This window comes from Brienomyrus brachyistius, chromosome 5 (assembly GCF_023856365.1).
Source record: "Brienomyrus brachyistius isolate T26 chromosome 5, BBRACH_0.4, whole genome shotgun sequence".
Classification (NCBI taxonomy): Eukaryota; Metazoa; Chordata; class Actinopteri; order Osteoglossiformes; family Mormyridae; genus Brienomyrus; species Brienomyrus brachyistius.
This window is the reverse complement of record NC_064537.1, coordinates 31172755-31195345: the sequence shown is the minus strand read 5'-3', so window position 1 is coordinate 31195345 and position 22591 is coordinate 31172755. Positions and strand designations below refer to the sequence as shown.

The 22591-nt window shown below is 43.5% G+C and overlaps 1 protein-coding gene across 1 annotated transcript; it reads left to right on the top strand.

The window, feature by feature from the left end:
- The first annotated feature begins 9833 nt into the window (after positions 1-9833).
- Positions 9834-22356, top strand: LOC125742827 (uncharacterized). The gene is made up of 11 exons (XM_049015213.1): positions 9834-10344; positions 12839-13079; positions 13694-13892; positions 15664-15829; positions 17143-17245; positions 17721-17759; positions 18079-18111; positions 18336-18484; positions 20207-20375; positions 20594-20664; positions 20974-22356. The coding sequence occupies exons 2-11, from the start codon at positions 12863-12865 to the stop codon at positions 21199-21201; spliced, it is 1374 nt and encodes a 457-aa protein (XP_048871170.1). The 5' UTR covers positions 9834-10344; positions 12839-12862; the 3' UTR covers positions 21202-22356.
- Positions 22357-22591: the final 235 nt, after the last annotated feature.

Sequence of the window (22591 nt, the reverse complement as noted above, 5' to 3'; positions counted from 1 at the left end):
ACCTACAGACTGCCTGGACTGCTATTCTTCCTCTATAGTACACTGCACCTACAGACTGCCTGGACTGCTATTCTTCCTCTATAGTACACTGCACCTACAGACTGCCTGGACTGCTATTCTTCCTCTATAGTACACTGCACCTACAGACTGCCTGGACTGCTATTCTTCCTCTATAGTACACTGCACCTACAGACTGCCTGGACTGCTATTCTTCCTCTATAGTACACTGCACCTACAGACTGCCTGGACTGCTATTCTTCCTCTATAGTACACTGCACCTACAGACTGCCTGGACTGCTATTCTTCCTCTATAGTACACTGCACCTACAGACTGCCTGGACTGCTATTCTTCCTCTATAGTACACTGCACCTACAGACTACCTGAACTGCTATTCTTCCTCTAGACTCATTTGCCCAAATTTTTACAGCTTGATTTCTAGCTATTTCTGCGCGCTTCCTTTTGGTTTAGTGTGTGGCCTTCATTGTTGCTACAAGACAACACATTTCAACATTTTTTAACTAGGAAATACTAGGGCTATCACCATCGATTATATCAATAGTTGAATAATCTACCAAATAATCAGACTATTCATCAAGTAATCATTTACATAATATAATATAATATAATATAATATGGGGGCGGCATGGTGGTGCAGTGGTTAGCACTGTTGCCTCACACCTCTGGGACCCGGGTTTGAGTCTCCGCCTGGGTCACGTGTGTGGAGTTTGCATGTTCTCCCCATGTCATCGTGGGGTTTCCTCTGGGTACTCCAGTTTCCCCCCACAGTCCAAAAACATGCTGAGACTAATTGGAGTTGCTAAATTGCCTGTAGGTGTGCATGTGTGTGTGAATGGTGTGTGAGTGTGCCCTGCGATGGGCTGCCCCCCCATCCTGGGTTGTTCCCTGCCTCGTGCCCATTGCTTCCGGGATAGGCTCCGGACCCCCCGCGACCCAGTAGGATAAGCGGTTTGGGAAATGGATGGATGGATAATACGGTAGTGTTGTGAATACCCGTCATGCGACACGGCAGCATACTGGACTGATTCTTTGTGTAAATAATGTAAATAGTGGGGTTACTTATGTATTGTGTCATTATTGTGTGTACGGTAATGTCATGTGTGGTGTTCAAGGTTACCTGTTTGTAAATAATGAGTATGTGTGGGCCCACTCTGCAGCATGTAAGTAGTCAGGGTGGCCAACACAGTGGGCAGTGTGTGTGAATTGTGAGTATTTTTGTGCTTTCCTGCACTTTTTGCATACCTCATTAGTTGGCTGCACACCATGTCTGGTACCCGTGCCACAATATACACTATATGGGCATAAGTATTGGGACGCACCTCTCAATCATTGAATTCAGGTGTTTCATTCAGACCCATTGTGACAGGGATATTAAATTAAGCACCTGGCCATGCAGTCAGAAGTGGGATGCATTTAGGGGACCTCAGTAGTAAAATCTAAGAGCTCCTGGAATTCCACCATTGAAGGGGCGTGGCAAACCCAAGGAGATCTCCAGGAACTGAGCACTGCCTTCCCGGAGCAAGCCAATGGCATTAGCACCCCCTGATTGCTTAAGCAATAGGGCCACAACCAGGAGCAGTGTGATCACGGCGAAGATGAAGATCCCACAAAAGCTGCAGTGCTGCAACGTCCAGGTCCAGCTGGTGATGCGGCTCAGTGGGTGATCCTTGAGAGGGACAATGAGCCACTTGGTCGTGTTGCTGTAAGGGGAAGTATTCCAGGCTCTTCCGAGTCTTCCACGCGAAGAACAGGGCAACCCTGATCATCGAGCTGGAACAGCAGTTTGGCCAGCGATAGTCCATGGGGAAGATGAGGGAGCAGTTCGAGGACTGGCGGTGGTACGCCGGCAAAAGTATGGGGCATTTGCAGCTAATCTGAAGGACTACATGAGGCAGGGTTATCCTCATATCCCCCAGGCAGCACAGGACAAATTGGTCCTCCATGGTTTCCTGCAAGCGTTTTCTCAGGAGAGACTTCATCAGCATATGAGGCCTGCACTGCTAGTGGGCCCCGGAGTCACCTGAGGCGCACGCCGTTCCCCGCCACAGTGCCACCACCAAGGCAGCGAAGCTACTGGAGGAGTTCTGCAACTTCAAGGCCCTAGAGGAGCACCTCAGTGACCAGGGGAGAAACTGCAAGGCGCTATTGTTCAGGGAGGTATGCCAGCGGCAGCACCCCCCTCCGTCCACAGAGCGAAGGGCTTCTTGAGCGCTTTCATTGCACCCTAACTGCCCAGCTGGTCACCCTGGAACTGGGGGGTTCTGGAGCGATTATCCAATTTGGTGTGCAACGTGGGTGTCGTTAGGTCCGATCACTTGGGGCTATAGGCCCAAGTATTTTAGCCCCGATGCCAATTATCCTCCTTCAAAAAAAGTCAAGCCCCAAGTAAACTTGACGCAGCCCCCGACCTTTTAAATAGCCAGAAACTCCCCTGGTGTACAGAGTACAAATGGCAGAGGTGTGCAGGACCGTCGTACAGCATCGCGATCCACGATCGCCTGCCTATGTACCAACACTCGGCCCACTTGGAGCCCCCTTCTCCGGGACTACGGATGAGTATCCCGGCAGCCAAGACTAAGGAGGATGGTGTGGAGGAGGATGCTGTGGAGGACTCAGTGCTGCCTGGAGCACTACTGAGGGGGTAATGGGACAGGTTACCCCCCCTAGGAGGGAAGCAGTATGGGGAAGCAGTATACACTCCTACAGACAATTTAGCAAGTCCAATTAGCCTCAGCACGTTTTCGGACTGTGCGGGGAAACCGGAGTACCCGGAGGAAACCCCACGACGACATGGGGAGAACATGCAAACTCCACACACATGACCCAGGCGGAGACTCGAACCCGGGTCCCAGAAGTGTGAGGCAACAGTGCTAACCACTGCATCACCATGCCGCCCCGTGTGTTTAATATTATGTGTTGTAAATAATATATTTGCATATGCCCATCTTGTGATAGTAATAAATCCTTCATTTAGCATTTGCATTACAGGTACACTGGAATTCTTCTCTTTTGCTACCCCATCTTGCTCTCCATAGCTTTTGGGGTCACAGTGCAGGATCAGCCAACGTGCAGCACCCCTGGAGCTGGGGGATAAGGCCCTATTTTAGATAATATTACCCCCTTTAAAATAAGAAACCCCAACATATGCCACAACCATGGGTGAATGATAGCATCAGGGCACTGCGACAGTGCTGTAGACAAGCTGGACGAAAATGGGAGAAGAACAGGCTTCAGTTAAAGTGTTTAATGATGCAGCAAAACTGGCAAGGGCTGAGGACTTTGCAGATATCGCAGATAAGCATAATGGGAATTCCAGGGTTGTTTTTATCACTATAATTTACTTTGTGAACCCTCCACCTTCACAGAGTTTTGGGGCCTCTTGCAAATTATGTGATTTTTTTTTCCGTCATTCTTCATTTGAAAGATTGATAATATAGGAATGCTGATTAAACCCTGTGATATCGCCTCCCCCTCTTTTCCTAGTTGTGCGGCAAGTTTTAATGTGTTTGAGGAAGCTTCACTTCCTCACATAGTAGGCTATTTTAAACCCACCGAGTCACATGTCATTCCAGCATAGCTCTTGAAACAGACTTTTGAGGATACTGGACAGGATTTCACTGTGATCATTAACACCTGAATAACTACAACCACTGTACGTGCTTCTAGCCTTTAAACAAATGATTGTTCAACCGCTCCGTAAGAAATCCAAACTGCATCACAAACATCTGCATAATATTCATCCTATACACCAACTTTTGTTTCTTTCACAGATTTTAGAGAAAGTTGTTTAATCTCAACTTTTAAACCATCTTGATAGCAATAATATCTTTGATAAATTTCAGTCCTGTTTTAGACCGTGACATAGCACAGAGCACAGCAGTGAATCGGCACAGTCTCCACCGGACACGCTGGCAGCAGGTAAATCATCTGCTCCTCTTATTGGTTTAGGGAGACTGTGCCAACTTAATTCTCTTGGATCTTAGTGCCACTTTTGTCATGGCGAACTATAGCATTCTCCTCAGTCGAGTGAACTGGGGTTCGAGAAACAGCACTAAAATTGTTCAACTCCTAAGAGCATAAGAATATGAGATATTTACAAACCAGAGGAGGCCATTCAAGCTCGTTTGTGGAGAACTTAACTAACAGGGCAGAGGTCCAACTTTTTCGGTTAATCTAGAGAGTTTCCGTTCATCGTCGGCAACCACCAAATATAGGTACCACAAGGGTCCAATTTAGCTCCTATTCTATTTTCTATGTATATACTTCCATTCGGTCAGATAAATTCTGATGTCTCATTTCACTGTTGTGCAGATGATATGCAATTTTATGTGCCCCTGAAACCTACGAATGTCTGCAAGCTACATAGCCTCATTTAATGCTTGGAACATATTAAATACTGGTTGGCAAGTAACTTTCTTCAGCTACATGAGAACAAAACAGATCATTCCTTTTGGCCCTTTGGCGAGCGTGACGTCTGTCGTGCAACACCTGGGTCAGCCGTGATCTATGACGCTGATCTCGCATTTGACAAGCAGATTAACTCAGCCATTTCAGCTCAGACTCATCTCAAAAATTAAAAACATCCTTTCATTTTCCCCACAAAAAAAAAGTTATCTACGCCTTCGTTTCTTCTCTTTTGGACTATTCTAATGCCTTATATGCATAGTCCTCTATATAGTCTATATATATTCTACATAGTCTTCTATAGCTCATCTCCATTTGGTAGAGAATCCTGCAGCTAGTTTACTGACTGACACTAAGAAGAGGGAACAAATTCAACCAGTTTTAGCATCTCTTCACTATTTAAAGTACAATAAAAGTATCTCAGTGTAAATGGTATTGTGTCATCCTATATCATCCATCCATCCATTTTCCAAACCTCTTATCCTATTGGGACGCGGGGGGTCCGGAGCCTATCCCGGAAGCAATGGGCACAAGGCAGGGAACAACCCAGGATGGGGGGTAGCCCATCGCAGGGCACACTCACACACACACACACACACACACACACACACACACCAGTCACTCCTATGGGCAATTTAGCAACTCCAATTAGCCTCAGCATGTTTTTGGACTGTGGGGGGAAACCCCACGACGACATGGGGAGAACATGCAAACTCCACACACATGTGACCCAGGGTGAGACCCGAACCCGGGTCCCAGAGGTGTGAGGCAACAGTGCTAACCACTGCACCACCATGCCGCCCCCGTCATTCTATATCAATATTTATCAATATACTGCAAACATTCTGGATATTTCTCCATATGTATACTTGACTGTACTTGTGTTGTCATGCCAATAGCTCCCAGTTGTTCTTAGAATTAAGTGCAAGGTTTTGCGCTTTGTTTTTAATGCCCTTAACAAGACTGAGCCCTTCATGCATTGTATAACCTTCCAGATTCCAATTTACTTTCAGACCACTGAGTTCTATTTGGTTGTCCCACAAACCTAAGTGAAATCACAGGCTGACAGGGTCTGTACCCAGAAGATGCACCTTCATCCATTTTCTGAAACCACTTATTCTATTCAGGATCTAGAGGGATCTAGAGCACACATACACACACACACACACCTATGGGCACTTTGGTAGTTCCAGTTAGTAGCCTCAAAATGTTTTAAGACTGTGGTGGGAAACCAGAATAACCAGAGGGATCCCCATGACACCACGAGGAGAACATGCAAAGTCCAGACACATGGAGCCAATGGCAGAGACTCAAACCCTGGTCCCAGAAGTGTGAGGTGACACTGCAAACCACTGCACCACTGTCCTGAGTGACTGTACAGTCTTTAAACAAAGGCTTAAAACTTATTTTATACTCAGGACTTTGAATAAGTACAACAGATAAATGCAATTTAATGAGTCCATCTGTGGCCTGTACTATGAAGTGGGGTTACTGGCTTATCGGGGTAACTTGTCGGATAATGTAAACAATGCGAGAGCTGCCGTCGCAACGCTGCACAGAATCCTGCTCAGTGACGTCATCGATCCCATTACTCACAACTGAAATCAAACCATCCAGTCAGTCACAGGGAATTTGATGGAGGGGAGTGGTGAGGTATGATGTCACCGACATATGCCTTACTTGACCATACAGAGGAGAGGAGGGACTGTTCATTTGCTTGTCACGTCAGAGATGATTGTGTCACCGTGTGGCTCAATTAACCTTGTCGGAGTGGGCGCCCGGATTCTCTTTATGAGCTAGGCAGACTGCCACTCAGAAATACGAGATGAGGGGTGGGCTGACTTCTGGTCGCCCCGCTAGAAGCCCATGGTAGGGGGAGTGGGGGAATAGATCAAGTAGTGCACCTGCCAAATCATTCACACTGCAAAATGTTACCAAATAAACCACAATCTCTTCATAATACTGTAAATATGTACTGTAGTTTCACAGACATATTGTAGCATTTTTGTTTGTGTGAAATCATTAAGAAAAATACTTTAGCACTGGCGGAGCCCATGTCCCAGCATGCAATTGTAAATAGCTATTGTTGTTGGTGTTAATGTTAATGGAAACATTTCCCTATTGTTGTGTGTGTGTTTGCCCGTATCTTGTGTGTACCTGGTCCGATCCCCGTGTGTGTTTAGTGTGTGTGAATCTCCCACCATCTGTGCATCTTACAGTTCGGCATTGACAACCTTATGTTTCCCATCTGTGTAATTGGTTCGGTGCTCGCTGGTTGCCTGTTGAAGTCCTTTTAAGGACTGCGAATAAACACCGTGTTTTCCCCGGTAAGCAAGTCTCCATGTCTTTCTCTGCTCTCGCGATGCCTCGCTCCGCCCGTCGCCACAATACAAAGCCAGTCTGTACACCACCAAGGTGAATTTGTTTTGACTCTTAGTCGTTGGGAGATGGGTAATGTATTGATGCTTGAGTGCCAAACGGATAAGAAAAGGTCAAAGCCAGCAGGTGCCCAGTTCAGTAAAAAGAGCAAAGAGAGGAAACACAGACTGCATGTGCTCTTCTGGGCCAAGTCACACCCCAAATGCACTGGGAGGCGCAAAGAAACCCCAAGGTAGCCCGGGTGATGGTTAAACCCCAAAGGGGTAACAGGGAATGACAGGACTGTCATGTTCTCGCTAAACAATAAAGCAACCAGTGTAGTTTGCCGTCATTGCAGATGGCATGTTTTACCATAAAATGGCAGGATGAGTGTGTCAGGCAGTGCCAGAAAATGTAATGCAATGCACGCATGCTTGACAATGGATTGGTGAGGATCTAATCGGGCAGGGGGTACAGATTAGGCAGTGACATGATGGAAGAGAATCCGAACGACGGCGCCAGTTGCCAAGTCTGACAGGCAGTTGAGTAGTGAAAGAGATCCGGATGAGATCCAGGCGAGTTGCATTTTTTTCAGTACCATGATAAGCAAATATGCATTGTGTGATAGCCATCGTTTTTCATACCATGGCATACCGTGAAATCAGTGTACCACTGCAACCCTATCCGTAACCAATTGATATACCACCTAGCCATAATAGCTAGTCCATATCATTTCATTGTCCTTCGGAAACTCCCATTGTGTTGTGTCTCACCTCAGTTGTGTTGTGAGTTTTCAGAATTTGCAGCACGTTGTCACTTATGGGTCACTATGATTTTCGTTTCAAACTTAATGCAGTGATTTTGCCTGGGGACAATTTGTGGAAAAACTGAAAAGCTGTTCTCTCACACCGAAGGTAGCAGCCAAAGACACATTAAGCATTCTGCTGGCTGCACTGCCCTCTCCTGGCAAGGCCAGCATGCACTCTTGCACTTGATAGGCCCTCCAGCGACTGCTGTAATGAGAGACACTTGGAGTGGAGCCAGCTGTAGTGTTGCTACATGTAGATATTTGTTCCATTCCTGACACCAGTGCAGTGTTTTCAGTGACAGCATTCTTCCTTTCCAAAAGCAGTGACCCATACGGCATCACCCTAGGCCTCTCAGATCACTGCAGTATTAATATGTATAGCTGGATTTTGTATATGCTGGGTACTTCAAGACTTTAACAACAATATAATATCACACTACCTGCAGGAATTCTTTGATGACTCAGAAATATTTAGATGTATAGAGAGTGGACAGAATGCAGAATATAAATACTGTGAGGAAGCTTGTGGAGTGGAATGGGAAGAATTTCCCACAGATTCATGAGACAAAAACCAGGGAGTTAGTGGCGGACTTCTGGAGTGGGTTCCATTCACTGCTGTCTACATTCTGATGGCTGATTGTACCTTCTAATAAGTGCCTGGGTTATTCCCTTAGAAAACTAGACTAGAATGGGTGAACAACAGTGAGGAAGGAACTGAGTCAATTGTAGTTTTTGGGGAAGCTTCACATGTTCTCTCAAATGGCACCTTTTGCACCAAATGGCATCTTCTTCACTGTGCTGTGCAGGGGCAGGAAGCCGACGGGCTGTTTGAGCTTATCAGAAAGGGAACCTCTGTCTTTGAGCAGACGTGGCACAGTCAGAGCCTGCAGGCCAAATGCAGCCCACTGTTTCAGCTCATCCAGTCTGCATGAGCTTAGTAAGGATAATATCGATAAAGGTTCTAATCCGGCCCACAAGATGACGTCATGTATGACGATTAAAGTGAGTGTGGGTGGCTCATGATAGTGCTGAAGGAAAATAACATTCAGCTCCCTCTCACAAGCTCAGACTCAGCATGCTGAAAAATACAACTCCTTCCAAGGGCAGCTAAGACCAGACATCATAAATCAATTGCTGCTAGAATCAGCAGGCCTTCTGTAATCATAGTCTGCCTCTACAAGGATGTTGATAAGGAAACTGAGGAATTCATTTGTGGATTCTGCTCAGACTGTTGAGGCTAGTAAAACAGAAGGGGCAATTCCAGGAATGGAAAATGAAACAATAATTACATTCAAGCTTGACACCAGAGCCCAAGTAAATCTGTTATCCATGGATGATTACAATTAACTCTCAAATTAAAAAGGAAGATGTACCCAGCGAAGTTAAATGTGACCCTTCAGGACAAGTTTGAGACCATGTGCTTTTAACACACTGTGGGGGAAGATATCAATTTCTTTGGTTGCTGTATGGGATTCTGTCCACACCAGAAGCATATAATAAAACCATCCATATGATCTTTGAGGGCATCCTTAGTGCTTAAATTATGATGGATGACATCATGGTCTGAGAGTCACATGTGAACATGACAAGTGACTGACCATCTAAAGTTAAATCAAGGGAAATGATTTAATGGGAAATGAGTAACGTGCTAAGCTGCTGATCTTTGTAGGTGAAGTTCTCCGCGCCTGAAATGTAACACAGTTTATTGTTAATAGTGGATAATACTGTTAATCACATGTTGGTTAGTGTCACCTTTGTGAGGCTAACATAACTTTGCCCCCCCCCCCAGAGCCAACACTGTATTCAATAAGTAAAGTAAAGTAGGTGTTAAAAACAGTTAGAACTGAAGTAAGTTTAGACCCTCTGGAAGTGGTGGCTAATAGTATTGGTCAAGTTAAATACCATCATGGACAATGTGTCCTACCTCCTCTATGCGTTATTCCATTATAAACCTAGAATTGGTTGCATCAAAATCATTGGGGTAGTTTGCAAACCCTACAGACTATTTACAAGGTAATAAATCTGTTACATACATGTAAATGCGTGTGTATGTGTGTGCAGGCTTGCCTCAGATTGAAAATCTCACTCCACAAGCTGACTGAAGTTGGCTGCCCTGCATTATGGGCCTGTCAGGGGACTGAGGCTGCAGCCTGCTCCTGGATAACATCTGGGCTGTGGAGTACGCAGTGCCTCTTCCGGTGCATTGCAGTTTCAGTTTCTCACTCAACTGTACTTTCATTTTGGCTTCATGCATACTGGTTCCCTTTTCACGATTTTGTATCTTCTCTGGCGATCATTTTTATATCCAGTTTATGTATTGACTATTGAAGTTTTAGTTTTACTTGTGTTTCACTTCTACAATTTCTGCATTTTACAGCACCCATCTTATTGTGATTTTATTTTTTTAAGATTTACTGCCTGACTCTCCTGTACCGTGTCTGTAAAATGGCTGGAAGATTATTAGATTATACAAAATATTACGCCCATATATATTAACCATTTTATTAACTACAAACAAATAATAAACAAACAAATGAACAGCGTTTATCGTGCTTTAATTTAACAAGCAGATTGACTGTACACCCACACTTAAGTAAAATTTAAATCTTCGTAGATCTGACAGCTGAGCGCCTATTTCCGGCACAACCCCCGTCACATATTTCATCGCCAAATCGTTTCAGCAACTTCAGCGCGTCGCCTTCAACACGTTCTATTGGTATAATCTGTAGTCCGGAACTCACGTCTACGTTTCCAGGTAAATATTTTTGTGTGTTTTTTCGGCTTTTTTAAAAAAGAGTAAAACTTGATGGATGATGACAATTACCACCCTCTACTCACTTTAAATGTAAAAAAGTAAATAGCATCGGCCGGAACAGAATGGGGTATGGTGGGGTGAGTGGCAGCAGCCCTCCTATACACATCGGTATTAATATACGTGCTTTTCAGACAGACACGTGTAAGCGGATGGTCCCGTTAACTGCGATCCGCGCAAATCCCAGTGCTTGTAGCATTTATGTATATGTGGGTGGAGACATGATCGCGGAGGGGAAATCAATTACTCTACACTGCAGGCTTCATATTCTCCACGAAATAAAACAGTAACAAATATGTTACAAATAATATAATTAAATCTATAACACATAATCATGTCTTTTGGGATTTTTCCGTATTGTGCTTTTCACTTCTTGCTAAGTCTTTCTCCTGCATACCACGAACTCCCGGTAGCAGACTTTGTCCTTTTGCGGGAATGTTTTTCTGATAGTTTACTAATGCATCTAGATGTGCCCGAAGCCGGCACTCTATGTAGAAAATGTTTTTCATTTAAATACAATTTATGCAGTAGAGTATTCGTAAATCATAAGATCACGCGCAGAAGTCTCCGTGATCTTAGTCCGTGATCAAGTCTTTTCTTGTCTCCATGCTTGTAATACATCTGAGAAACAAACGCCTTTGGCACAACTCAGGACGTGTCTAATAACTGCTGTCTATAATTAAATTTGAAAAGCGCAAATTTTCAGTACATAGTTTTCCTGACATATAAAGTGGGGGATTGGGGGATAAGAATATTTTTTAAAAATCCTGAAATGTTTGATCCATGTGGGGCGGCATGGTGGTGCAGTGGTTAGCACTGTCGCCTCACACCTCTGGGACCCAGGTTCGAGTCTCTGCCTGGGTCACATGTGTGTGGAGTTCGCATGTTCTCCCCATGTCGTCGTGGGGTTTCCTCCGGGTGCTCCGGTTTCCCCCCACAGTCCAAAAACATGCTGAGGCTAATTGGAGTTGCTAAATTGCCCGTAGGTGTGAATGTGTGCGTGAATGGTGTGTGAGTGTGCCCTGCGATGGGCTGGCCCCGCATCCTGGGTTGTTCCCTGCCTCGTGCCCATTGCTTCCGGGATAGGCTCTGGACCCCCCGCGACCCAGTGGGATAAGCGGTTTGGAAAATGGATGGATGGATGGATGGATGGATGGGTTTGATCCATGTTGTTTTTCATTTAAATACAATTTATGCAGTAGAGTATTCGTAAATCATAAGATCACGCACAGAAGCAGCAATTCTTGATTTTCTTGCCTATGTGCTTTTTGCTTTATACTTGATAAACAAACGCCTTTGGCACAACTCAGGACGTGTCTAAACAAGCGCCAAAACAAGTAAGGGACAAAAAAATATATCTTTGACATCTATGTTTTAAAGCTGGTATGAACTATGATGGAAACAAATGTCACTTATGTGCAAGCTTGTACCCAACGTCAGGGATTGGGCTATGAACTTCACAGAAAACAGTAGGCTGCTTAGATGGTGCTGCTGCTGGCTGGCTTACTTGGGTTAGGCAAGCTGAAATTGCATAGTGATTTCTTGCTGATGCATACGGGCTATAGCAGTGGTTCTTAAACTCGGTCCTCGGGACCCACTGCCCTGCTTATTTTCCCAGCTCTCCCTGCCCCACACACTGCTGATTACCTGGATCAGGTGTGTTCAGTCAATCAGAAGCTGAAAGACAGTCCCATTGTGTGGGGGGGGCAGGGATAGCTGGAAAACAAGCAGGGCAGTGGGGCCCGAGGACCGACTTTGAGAACCACTGGGCTATAGGTAAGGATTTTGAGGCCGTTTGTCAAATTCATTGAAATGTGGTGCGTGCATCGTGAATGAAAACGTATGGTTAGCGCTGGTCGGACTACCAGTCTAGCACCTGATCATGTAAACACCGTTCATGGATAGCTGGCTAACACATGGCTGACAGAAAGTCGGATGAAAGTAATACAACTCTATTCTCTTTTCAAATTTAATTATTTATTATGATTACTGGTAAGACTACATCAGATAGATGTGTAATTCATGATAGATGTGTAATTCATGATAGATGTGTAATTCAGTGCAATATGCCTGCAAAGTCATTAAGCTGGTTGTTTACTTTTTACCTTTTTTATGGTGAAAAATGTGAAATCTGTTTAAATAAACTTTAGTAAGTGAACTGTAAAAGGTGCATGTTTTTTATTACCTTTTTTGGGGTGGGTGGGGGGGGGGGCAAAATTGTTGTTGCATACCCCCCAAAAAGTGAATAGTTGCACCCCTGAAACTAGGGTACCCTGAGAAAGCTTGTGCAGTACGGGGTGGGGGGAGGCAGTGTGAATCAATCCCACAACCCTGGAGAGACTGTAGTGAAGCTCAGGTAAATTTACTAACCGATATCAATTGTAATTTTCTCTTTTTGCTTTTGTCTCGTATTCTCTGCTTTACTTTGGCTCTGCAGCCTAGAATCTCACAGGCCGTAACAATGTTTAAAGACGCCTCTTACAAAATTGTGAAAGAACTGGATCCAAATGGTGAATTGAAACCAGTTGTCAGTGCCTACGACGCCAAAAAAATAGACGTGTTGTCGGTGGTGAAGATTGTGAAGACTTCAAGGTTTTTTTTTTTTACCGCGCTGGAGTACCACCCTACACCAGTGAGTGTAGCGGATTTAATCTTGGATGGTGATGCTGTGGATTTTGGTGAGTAACCTTGCAAGCAATGATGTGCAAGGCGTACCGTATGCCTGTCTATGCCCGTCTGTGTCTACCTTAAGTAGGTCTGGGTGATGTGCAGTGTCAGTATCAACCTCACATAACATGCATACAGTTGTTACATTGCACAGACTGCGATAACTTGTTTGAGATTAGGCTTGGGTGATATCTAACTTTTCATAAGATGATATACCATGGTATACAGTAAAACACTGTAGGGGGCCCGTCGCCCATGATGTGTTGAATGGAGTTTACCAATAAATTTGGCTAAAACAGTGTTACTCTGTCATAGGAAACAAAGCTTAGCAAACTTTGTTATTCCTATGCATGGAATAGTTTGGACTCCACAGAGATGATATTGAGCAAAAGCAAATGATTTGTCAGCACGATTCATGGCAACACCACCAAAAGACAATTTGAATTTGCCTATAGTTTATTTTTGGTAGATTTTCAACTTCTTTTGTATTTTATAACATTTATTAATTCATATGTTACTGAAATCACCTGAGTTAAGTGAGGTTTCCATGTAACGTCAATGGGAAGAATGCCAGGCATGAATAGCAGTGACTCTCCTCTGGGTTGTTTGTTTTCATCCTTCTCAGGTCGATCGTCTGAACTCGAAGTCGGTGATGTGGACATGAAGAACACTGTGAAGGTTGCGGGGCATGTTATAAGCAAATCAATTTATGTCCCAGGAAGTGCTGAAGGCAGCTGCACTTTGAAATGCTCCAGTGATTTTCATTCCAAACTGCAGAGTGTTTCGATAGACTATACCAAACTTCACAAAGCCATTCGGTCTAGGTCAGTTTGTATCCTATTTACTAAGGACTATACCAAACTTCACAAAGCCATTCGGTCTAGGTCAGTTTGTATCCTATTTACTAAGGACTATACCAAACTTCACAGAGCCATTCGGGCTAGGTCAGTTTGTATCCTATTTACTAAGGACTATACCAAACTTCACAGAGCCATTCGGTCTAGGTCAGTTTGTATCCTATTTACTAAGGACTATACCAAACTTCACAGAGCCATTCGGGCTAGGTCAGTTTGTATCCTATTTACTAAGGACTATACCAAACTTCACAGAGCCATTCGGGCTAGGTCAGTTTGTATCCTATTTACTAAGGACTATACCAAACTTCACAGAGCCATTCAGACTAGGTCAGTTTGTATCTTATTTACTAAGGACTATGGTATGAGTCTGTATTAGTATTTCTTTGTATTTTTATGTTTTATTTTTCTTATATGTATAATATTTTTCTTATATTTCTTATATTTTTTCTGATATGTATTATAAGTAATTTAAGAACATAAGAAATTTACAAATGAGAGGAGGCCATTCGACCCATCAAGCTCATTTGGGTAAAACTTAACTAATAGCTCAGAGTTGTTAAAATCTTATCTAGCTCTGATTTAAAGGAACCCAGGGTTTTAGCTTGCACTACACTAGAAGGAAGACTGTTCCATACTCTAACTACACGCTGCGTAAAGAAGTGCTTCCTCAAATTCATTTTAAAATGTTCTCCCGCTAATATCCACTTATAACCACAAGTGCTAGTATTTAAACTAATATTGAAGTGTTTGGCTGAACAGCATCCAGACCTGTTAGAATTTTATATACCTGGATCACGTCCCCCCTTAATCTCGTTTGCTCGAAATTAAACATATTCAGCTCAGCTAACCTCTCCTCATAAGACATTCCTCTAAGACCAGGAATCATTCTCGTAGCCCTACGTTGTAACTTTTCCAAGGCAGCAATGTCCTTATTAAGGTATGGTGACCAAACCTGCACACAATATTGTAGGTGGGGTCTTACCAAGGAATTGTATAATCTTAGCATCACCTCCCTTGACTTAAACCCCACACACCTAGAGATGTAACCCAACAACCTATTGGCCTTTTTAATTGATTCCCCACAATGGTGAGAGTGGGACATGGAAGCATCCTGCTAGAAACGACATTGTTGGGTGTCTTGCTTCCGTTTCTCCTCCTCCCAAGTACTTTTTATTAGATTGTCGATGTTAACAGTGGCCCCGCAAATATTTCTTGCACGTTGCCGCTTTTGAGGGTACGGTGGCTTGTTGGGTAGCACTGCAACCTCACACCTTCGGGAGTGTGCCACACTGTCATGTGACCATAGCGTACCTCTGCCTTGGCCACTGCACTGCTTGAGGGACCCCCCCCCTCTCCATGACAGCCGGAGGGCCTATTTTTAGGCTCCTCACAGGATTGTATGTTCATATGTACCTTAACCTGGGTTAATGGGAAATTTTGGTTTAATTCAGAATATGCCAGTTGAAAATTCCTTTGAATGAACTAGTTTTTTCTTTTTCATTTTTAAATAATTATACTATGCAATGTACTTGTTTATTAAGTTTTATTTTTAAGTATGAGAAAATGTCCAAAATCTGGGTATAAATGTTTTTTGTCCAAAAATAAAGCCTTGATTTTTTTTTACTCTCTTAAAATCTCATTAAATAGTTCATCTGTATCTGAGTGGCACATGTGTTTTGTCCTAATCTAAAGTTCCCTTCAGTTAATAATTCTCTTGCAATTTTTTTTGTTGTTAAAGCAAATTCGACAAAAGTCACCCAGTGATAGAGACCTTCAAGAATAATCCCAAAGTTGTAGGACTTGGTGTGATCTTTGATGTTCTCAAGACCAAGGATCCTTTGTACCTGAAGCGGAACAATCAAGCTACAGGCAGTGCAAAGTTCACCTTCCATGATATTTTCACGGTAATCCCACAATGTCGCTGACTGGTCTGTTTCATGGGCTTTTGTTTTTCAAATGTGCATGTAACCATGTGGGCAATGGAAAGGTGTGAGAGCGAGGGCTCGGCGATAAAACGATAATTATCACAATATAATTTTCCTCTATATCAATGCAACAAATACTCGATAAAAGTTCGATATGACATGATAATAATGATGAATGTGAGACGTGGGGGTTTGTCAGCACTGATTAAAATGACCTGGCCTGCCACCAATCAGAGGGCTTTGAAGATGGACAAACTGTGCAAAAAAAGGCACAGCGAGCTTTAGTGAGTTAGCTGCGCACCCTGCATACTGCTGCTCTGCTACTAAACATGAGTCACCCCAGGAGGAATAAGTGCTTCCTGAGAGGAAAGTTCCGTGACTGTAAAGAAAGTAACAGCTCAGCTTCATCTTTTTGAGAAGGAGATATTGTAGATAAACAAAGTAAAGAGATGGTGGTGGTGTGGCTGTACTTTGGCATTTTAAATAAGCCTGCAACACTGAATAAACCTGGAAAGACTACAAATTTATTGCACCGCTCGAAGCATTGCCCTCCAGTATAATATACAAAATGCAAGCACTTAGTCACAGACACCAAAAATTATTGTTTCACCGCACCCTGTCAGGAGCAATGAGGCAGCGTTATTAGTGTTACACCCTACTGTGAAAAATTATTATATGAAAATGATTATATTTAATATCTGCTTTATTTATTAAAATTAGATTTCAGTTTGCAGTCCATTCAGTATGTCATCTTTTTCATGTGTTTGCATGTTCTCTCCATGTTGTTGTGGAGTTTCCTCTGGGTACTCCGGTTTCCCCCCACAGTCCAAAAACATGCTGAGGCTAATTGGACTTGCTAAATTGCCCGTAGGTGTGCATGTGTGAGTGAATGGTGTGTGAGTGTGCCCTGTGATGGGCTGGCCCCCCATCCTGGGTTGTTCCCTGCCTCGTGCCCATTGCTTCCGGGATAGGCTCCGGACCCCCCGCGACCCAGTAGGATAAGCGGTTTGGAAAATGGATGGATGGATGGATTCACAAATTATATAGTAATAATTATCGATATTGACTTGTAGTTATCGTGATTAAATGTTTTGCTGTATTACCCAGCCCCAGTGAAAGCCTGGCAGATGGCACATTCACTCTTCCCCCCTTTTCCATTCCCTTGCTTATAAGATCACCTTTTGAGATTGAGAAACACAATAACATGAACAGGGTCTCTTGTGGTGAATTGGATATCTTGCACATTATTCATGAATCTATCTAAAGATGAGCTTGGATGTATTTGTTCTTAGGGAGGAGGCGACTTTGACAGAGACAGTATGAAGACGCTGAACCTGGAAGCAGGTAGTGTGTTGGGGTTCAAAGTGCAGGACATCCCCTTAGACGTCGGAAAAGGTGAGTGCTGGTGCCTCATTGGCGTACAGCTGGCCCTGCTACTGAATTCCTCTGTATTTTCCAATAAACCCAAGCTTTAGTGCAATCATTACTGTCTAGTTATTATTGAGATATATTTCCAGTTTTTCTTTGTGGTGGCATTGCTCTGAATTTAATATTTGCGTAAATTAAGTGATCGGCCTAACTTGCTTAGCCAAGTTACTTGTCCCTTGTCAGTAAACATACGTACATAACTTCCTCTACTTGCTGTACATAGGAAGTGAGCTGCAACATTTGTTGATGAAATTAAGGAATGGACATACAATAATGGACAAACAGTGCAAGCCAGTGACAGATACAAGGAGTGTATTAAAAAACCTGAAAAGTGTGACCTTTATTGGCTGGTAGTTTGAATTTCAGCAGGAAATGTGTGACTGATAGCGGGCTTCATTGATTGATATGTTGACCCCACTCTCCTTTCCCTTTTTGTGAGCAGAGGACAAATGGGTGACAGGAGACATCTGGGGCCATGATGGTATTTTGTATGCTGATATTCTGGGCTTATGGGCTGAGGCTTGCTTTTCTGAATATTCATCCATGACTCAGTCCTCTTTAATCAAATATGTGATGAAATATTAACCTCAAACTTAGATCTGTGCCTTGTGGATGAGCATTACTGAAATGCTGTGCTACTGCTGCAACGCTTTTGAAATAGTCACAGTTCAAAGGAAAGGCTATATAACTAAAGTATGCCTAAGGTGTACAATACGTATTGCGACAGATAAATAGGCAACAGAATAATTAGGTGAGTCTTTCAAGAAGTGATATTTTAATTGCAATTGTTTTTCTTGCAGGAGTGCGAGAATTTACTGAAGAATGCCTTGCTGGTGAGTCTGTCTTGAATAGCTAGATAAAAAGACGCAATTTAGGGATTATTAGCACAGTGTGGTCAGGCCTTTTGCCATGGTTACTTGGGTCACTGGGATGCATATAGCTTTTTAACACAGTACAAAGTGTTACAGACTTGCAGTGCAAATTTTCTGAGACTTGATTATTGTTTTTTATTGAGAATACATAATGTTCATCTTTCACATGTCTGGTTAAACTTTAGGCACTGTAGGCTTCTCTCCACTGAAGCAGAAGGTGGAAGAAGCATTTCAGATTTTTGGGAGCATGGACCATGACGTCAAAATGGTGATCTGGGATCCTTTGTCTAAGATATTGAGTTGTGCTCAGACTCTCCATGTGCTGGATCGCATCGTAAGTGCTCTCAGATACCCGGATGCTGTTTGTGTTCGCTTTTCCAGGCTCAGTCTGTGTTTTTCCTTCTCCTGATTGTGCTTTCAAGGTGAATGTGATCTGTGATTTTAGTGTTAAGTGTTAAGTAAACTCAGGACCTTTGATAAAACACAACTTATGAACTATTGGTCTCTGAGATCATTGGACATTAAACTACAGGGAACTGGTAATCACTGAGACTTGGGGCTGTTGACTGGACGGATGGTTCTAGGAAGAGAGGTACATAGAAAAGGACTTTAATATGGAGAACTGAAGGGACTGGGAGCAGGTGTCACACCCCACCCACTGTGTTTGTCTGGTCCTCCTGTTTCCACCCCGGCGTGACCCTAAACAAGCCACGTCTGATGCTTGTTTGTTTTACCTCTTGTTCCTTCCCCTTTTCTTAATCACTCGCAGCTGCCTCCTGTTTGCTCCTTCTTTAGTCTAGTATTTAAGTGCTTCCCAGTCCTGTGCTCCCCAGTTCTGTCATTGGCGTTGTTACCTTGTCTCTGTCCCCGTTCTGTCTTTTCCCCTTTTTTGATCTCTCTTGGCCCTTATTGTTTTCTGTACAGTGTTTGTTCCCCTCAATAAAGCCGCGTTACCCTGCAATCCAGCCTGATTCTGCCTTTGCCACGCCGGTTATGACAGCAGGAATCAGGGAATGAGGCTAAAATTCCAAGACAAAACAATATCCAGATGAACAGTAGCTGGCAACGAACTCCATCCAACCAAAATCGGCGGTCAGAAAAAAAAGACAAAGCAGTAATGGTGCTTTTCCACTGCAACCAAGAACCAAGCCATCCCTGGGCAGTTTTCCATTGTAAATTATGCGAGCCTTACCCAAGCTGTACCTGCACAATTACTCATTGTTAGCAGTGTTGTACATCACAATGTATTGATGCATTCCTGATAACTCAGAACTTGAAAATTTCCAGCCACCGCCTTAAAAAAAACATGCGAGAATGGCTGAACAGAATGGATTCCTAATGCAGATTTGTGCAAGCAAATGCTAGAACGCTAGCATTTGATGCTAACATAAGACGGTGATTGTAACACTTGGTAGTGGAAATTAGCACATAGTAAGCAGCCCGTGTAAACAGTGAATAAGGTTCTCTGGTTTTATGTCACTGTCGCTCTCCAAACCTGGCCATGCCTTTGCTAAGCCGACCCTCCTGCAGTGGAAAATCGAAGTGGGCTGGATTACCACACTGTAGCTACAGCCTGGTTCTTCGTATGATCGTATGATATAAAGACAACCCCATACCACTAGAAACTGGTCTCATATCCAGCAGTGAAAGTCTGACGAGCCGGAACCTTCAGCAAACCTCTTTGCTCAGTCTAAATAGACTGGGGGGATTGTATTTCAAAGCCCCTCCCAATCACATTTACAAAATAATGCTGCAGGTTATATCTCACTTTAAGCCTCTGTTTTGGACAAAAGAATGGGGAAAAAGTTTGCGACTTTGTAGCTCGGGTCTAGTGTGTTCCTTAAACCTATCTAACCTCACACTGGAATGTATGTTGGTACGGTATGTTGGCACTGGCAGCTATAATAAATGGTGATGATAGTTATGAGCCAGTTACCTCTGGCATTGACTTGTCCTATGTCATATAACATCACATGGACTATAGGGGTAGCACAAAATGTATCCGTGACAAACACAGTGTATGGGTGTGACACCCAGTTCATGTGCATATTTGCAGCTTGAAGAAGGTTTCCTGTCTACAGAGGACAGCTCACTTCTAGACAGGGACCCCCCACAGTTCCTGTCAGAGCTGCGGCAACTTCTGAGTATAGTGGAACTCCAGCTTGACACGCAGTGTGACCATCCTTTTCTCATGCCGCTCAATCTGCTGGTGAGCTCCCTGAATGGTGAGTAGTTTCCGGTCTGTTTAATGTTCCCCGCGGCCTTTTGTGTGGTTGCTGTTTGTGTGTGATCCTTAGTACAGTGTGTTCCAGTATGTTTTGCGGCTAGCAAAAGCATGTGCCCGTGCGCCTTCGTGTCATCGCTGAGATTCTGTCGAGTTCTTCTGCATGTAGCTTCTTTTGTGTAACTGTGTCGGCCATCTGGTTTGCATGTTGTTTTGCAGAAATAGATGAGCAGTGCGTGACCCTGATCAGTACTCAGAACCCAGAGGTCCGGAGGCAGGTGCTGGACACGGTGAGCTTCTGGGCCCCTTTGCTTTTTTACCCTGGAAGAGGAAGGTGTACATGTGTTCATTATGCATATATAAGTAAGCAGCATTTTTAGCTTACGTCAGAAGGCAGAATGTTGTATTTTTAATTGACAGCAATGACTGAATCTTTGGTGAATTGAGGTTTTGGCCCCAAGTGTCGTTCTGAAGTCATTTTAATTATTAATTGTCCACCTATGAGGCAAAATCCAGGACCATGATAGTTTTATTATTTATGTCCAAAATAACGAAATCCCACTGTGATAAAGGTAATTGCAATTGTGTTGTCTTTATAGGTTGAGCAGGTATTGGAAAACGTCTTCCAGAAGACAGAAGGAGAAGCGTGGAGCAGACTTTTTGGGAGGGTCAATGCAAATGAGGCCAAAACTGTGTTAAAAGCCAGCGGAGTTATCCTGGATGAGAGCAATCCATATCCAGCCCTGGGGAATCCAGGGGTTCCTGACATAACCCTCATATCACTCTACATCGCTCTGAAAGGGCTGAGCCTGCTCTTATTGCCATAAGCGCCCTCTGCTGGACACTCACTGGCATTATTTTTAATTTGCTTTGAGCTTTGAGCAGATAATTACAAACAGGATTTTGCCTATTTCGCTGAGCTAAAAATTATAATCATCCTTTATAATGTATGTGTTTTTCAGCGCATGCATATTTAATCCTTACTATGCATGGGGTCAGGGCGGTATATTTTTCAAATATCTTTTCAGTCAGCGTAGTCGAGTTTCAGCGTAGACATAGTGTAAGATTTAGTATTTAGAATCTTGTGATAAATGGATGACTACATTTTATATTAATAGTACCTTGTAAAATTTCTAGATCTATCCATCTTCCATGCGCATATCCTGGATAGGGGCTTGAGGTTTCCAGTGACCATATATACAAAGGATCTGGAATCTATCACCAGACACATGGTGGGGCTGTGGAGCTGACCTGTCACATGATGCTCGGGGGAGTTAGTGCTGCTCTACTAGCTTGTGCTGTCAGACCACTACAGATGATGCAAAACACTGCAGCATGTCTGATATTCATTCAGCCTAAATGCTCTCATGCCACAGCCTTTCTTGTCTCTTTTCACTGGCTCCCTTTTTGTCATCAAGTTCAGGTCCTTGGCCTTCAGATCCATTAACGGACAGACATCCATCTCCATCAAGGAGCTGCAAAAGACTTATGTCCCCTATTTCCCCCTTTGGTCAGCAAACCAGTGGCATTAGGGGCTCCCTCCTCTCCCTCACTCCAGATGGGTCTCTTGTGTGGTTCCCCGATGGTGGAATGAGCTGCTAAATCACTTGCAGTCACCAGTCTCCCTTTCCACCTTCAATAAACACCTCAAAACGCATCTGTTCCATGAACTCCTCTACTAGCCCAATGCCACTTAATGTTCCCTGAATGCTTTTGTTTTGTGTTCCATTTTTGATCTTTGTCTTATTAAGTTCTTGCTTTGTTTGAAGATTCTGCAGCTCCTGCTCCAATACTGCTCACACTTGTACCTGGATTTTCAGTGCAAGCTCAGCCTAGCCACACTTATGCCTAGTTGACATCTTGATAACGTGTATTTGTAATGTGCCATTTCCTTCACTTGCATGTCGCTTTGCATAAAGTGTCTGCTAAATATATTGGATGTTAATATAAAGGGCTCCTCAGCATTAAAGCAACTGAACTCACTGAAGTAATCGTTGCTTGAAGCGCTTGAATGTGCAGTTCACTGTTTGCAGTTCTCAGAGTGAGATGACATCCTCTGAGTATATAATTTAGCACCACTATGCCCTCCTTGTTTCATAGGACAAATTTGGGGTTTTTGTTTAATAAAGACAGGAACTTCTATACTTACTCGTGTGGACGTTGCCACCAAAGAATTACATAGAATTAGGTTCAGTATTTATCCTTTTTAGGGGCGGC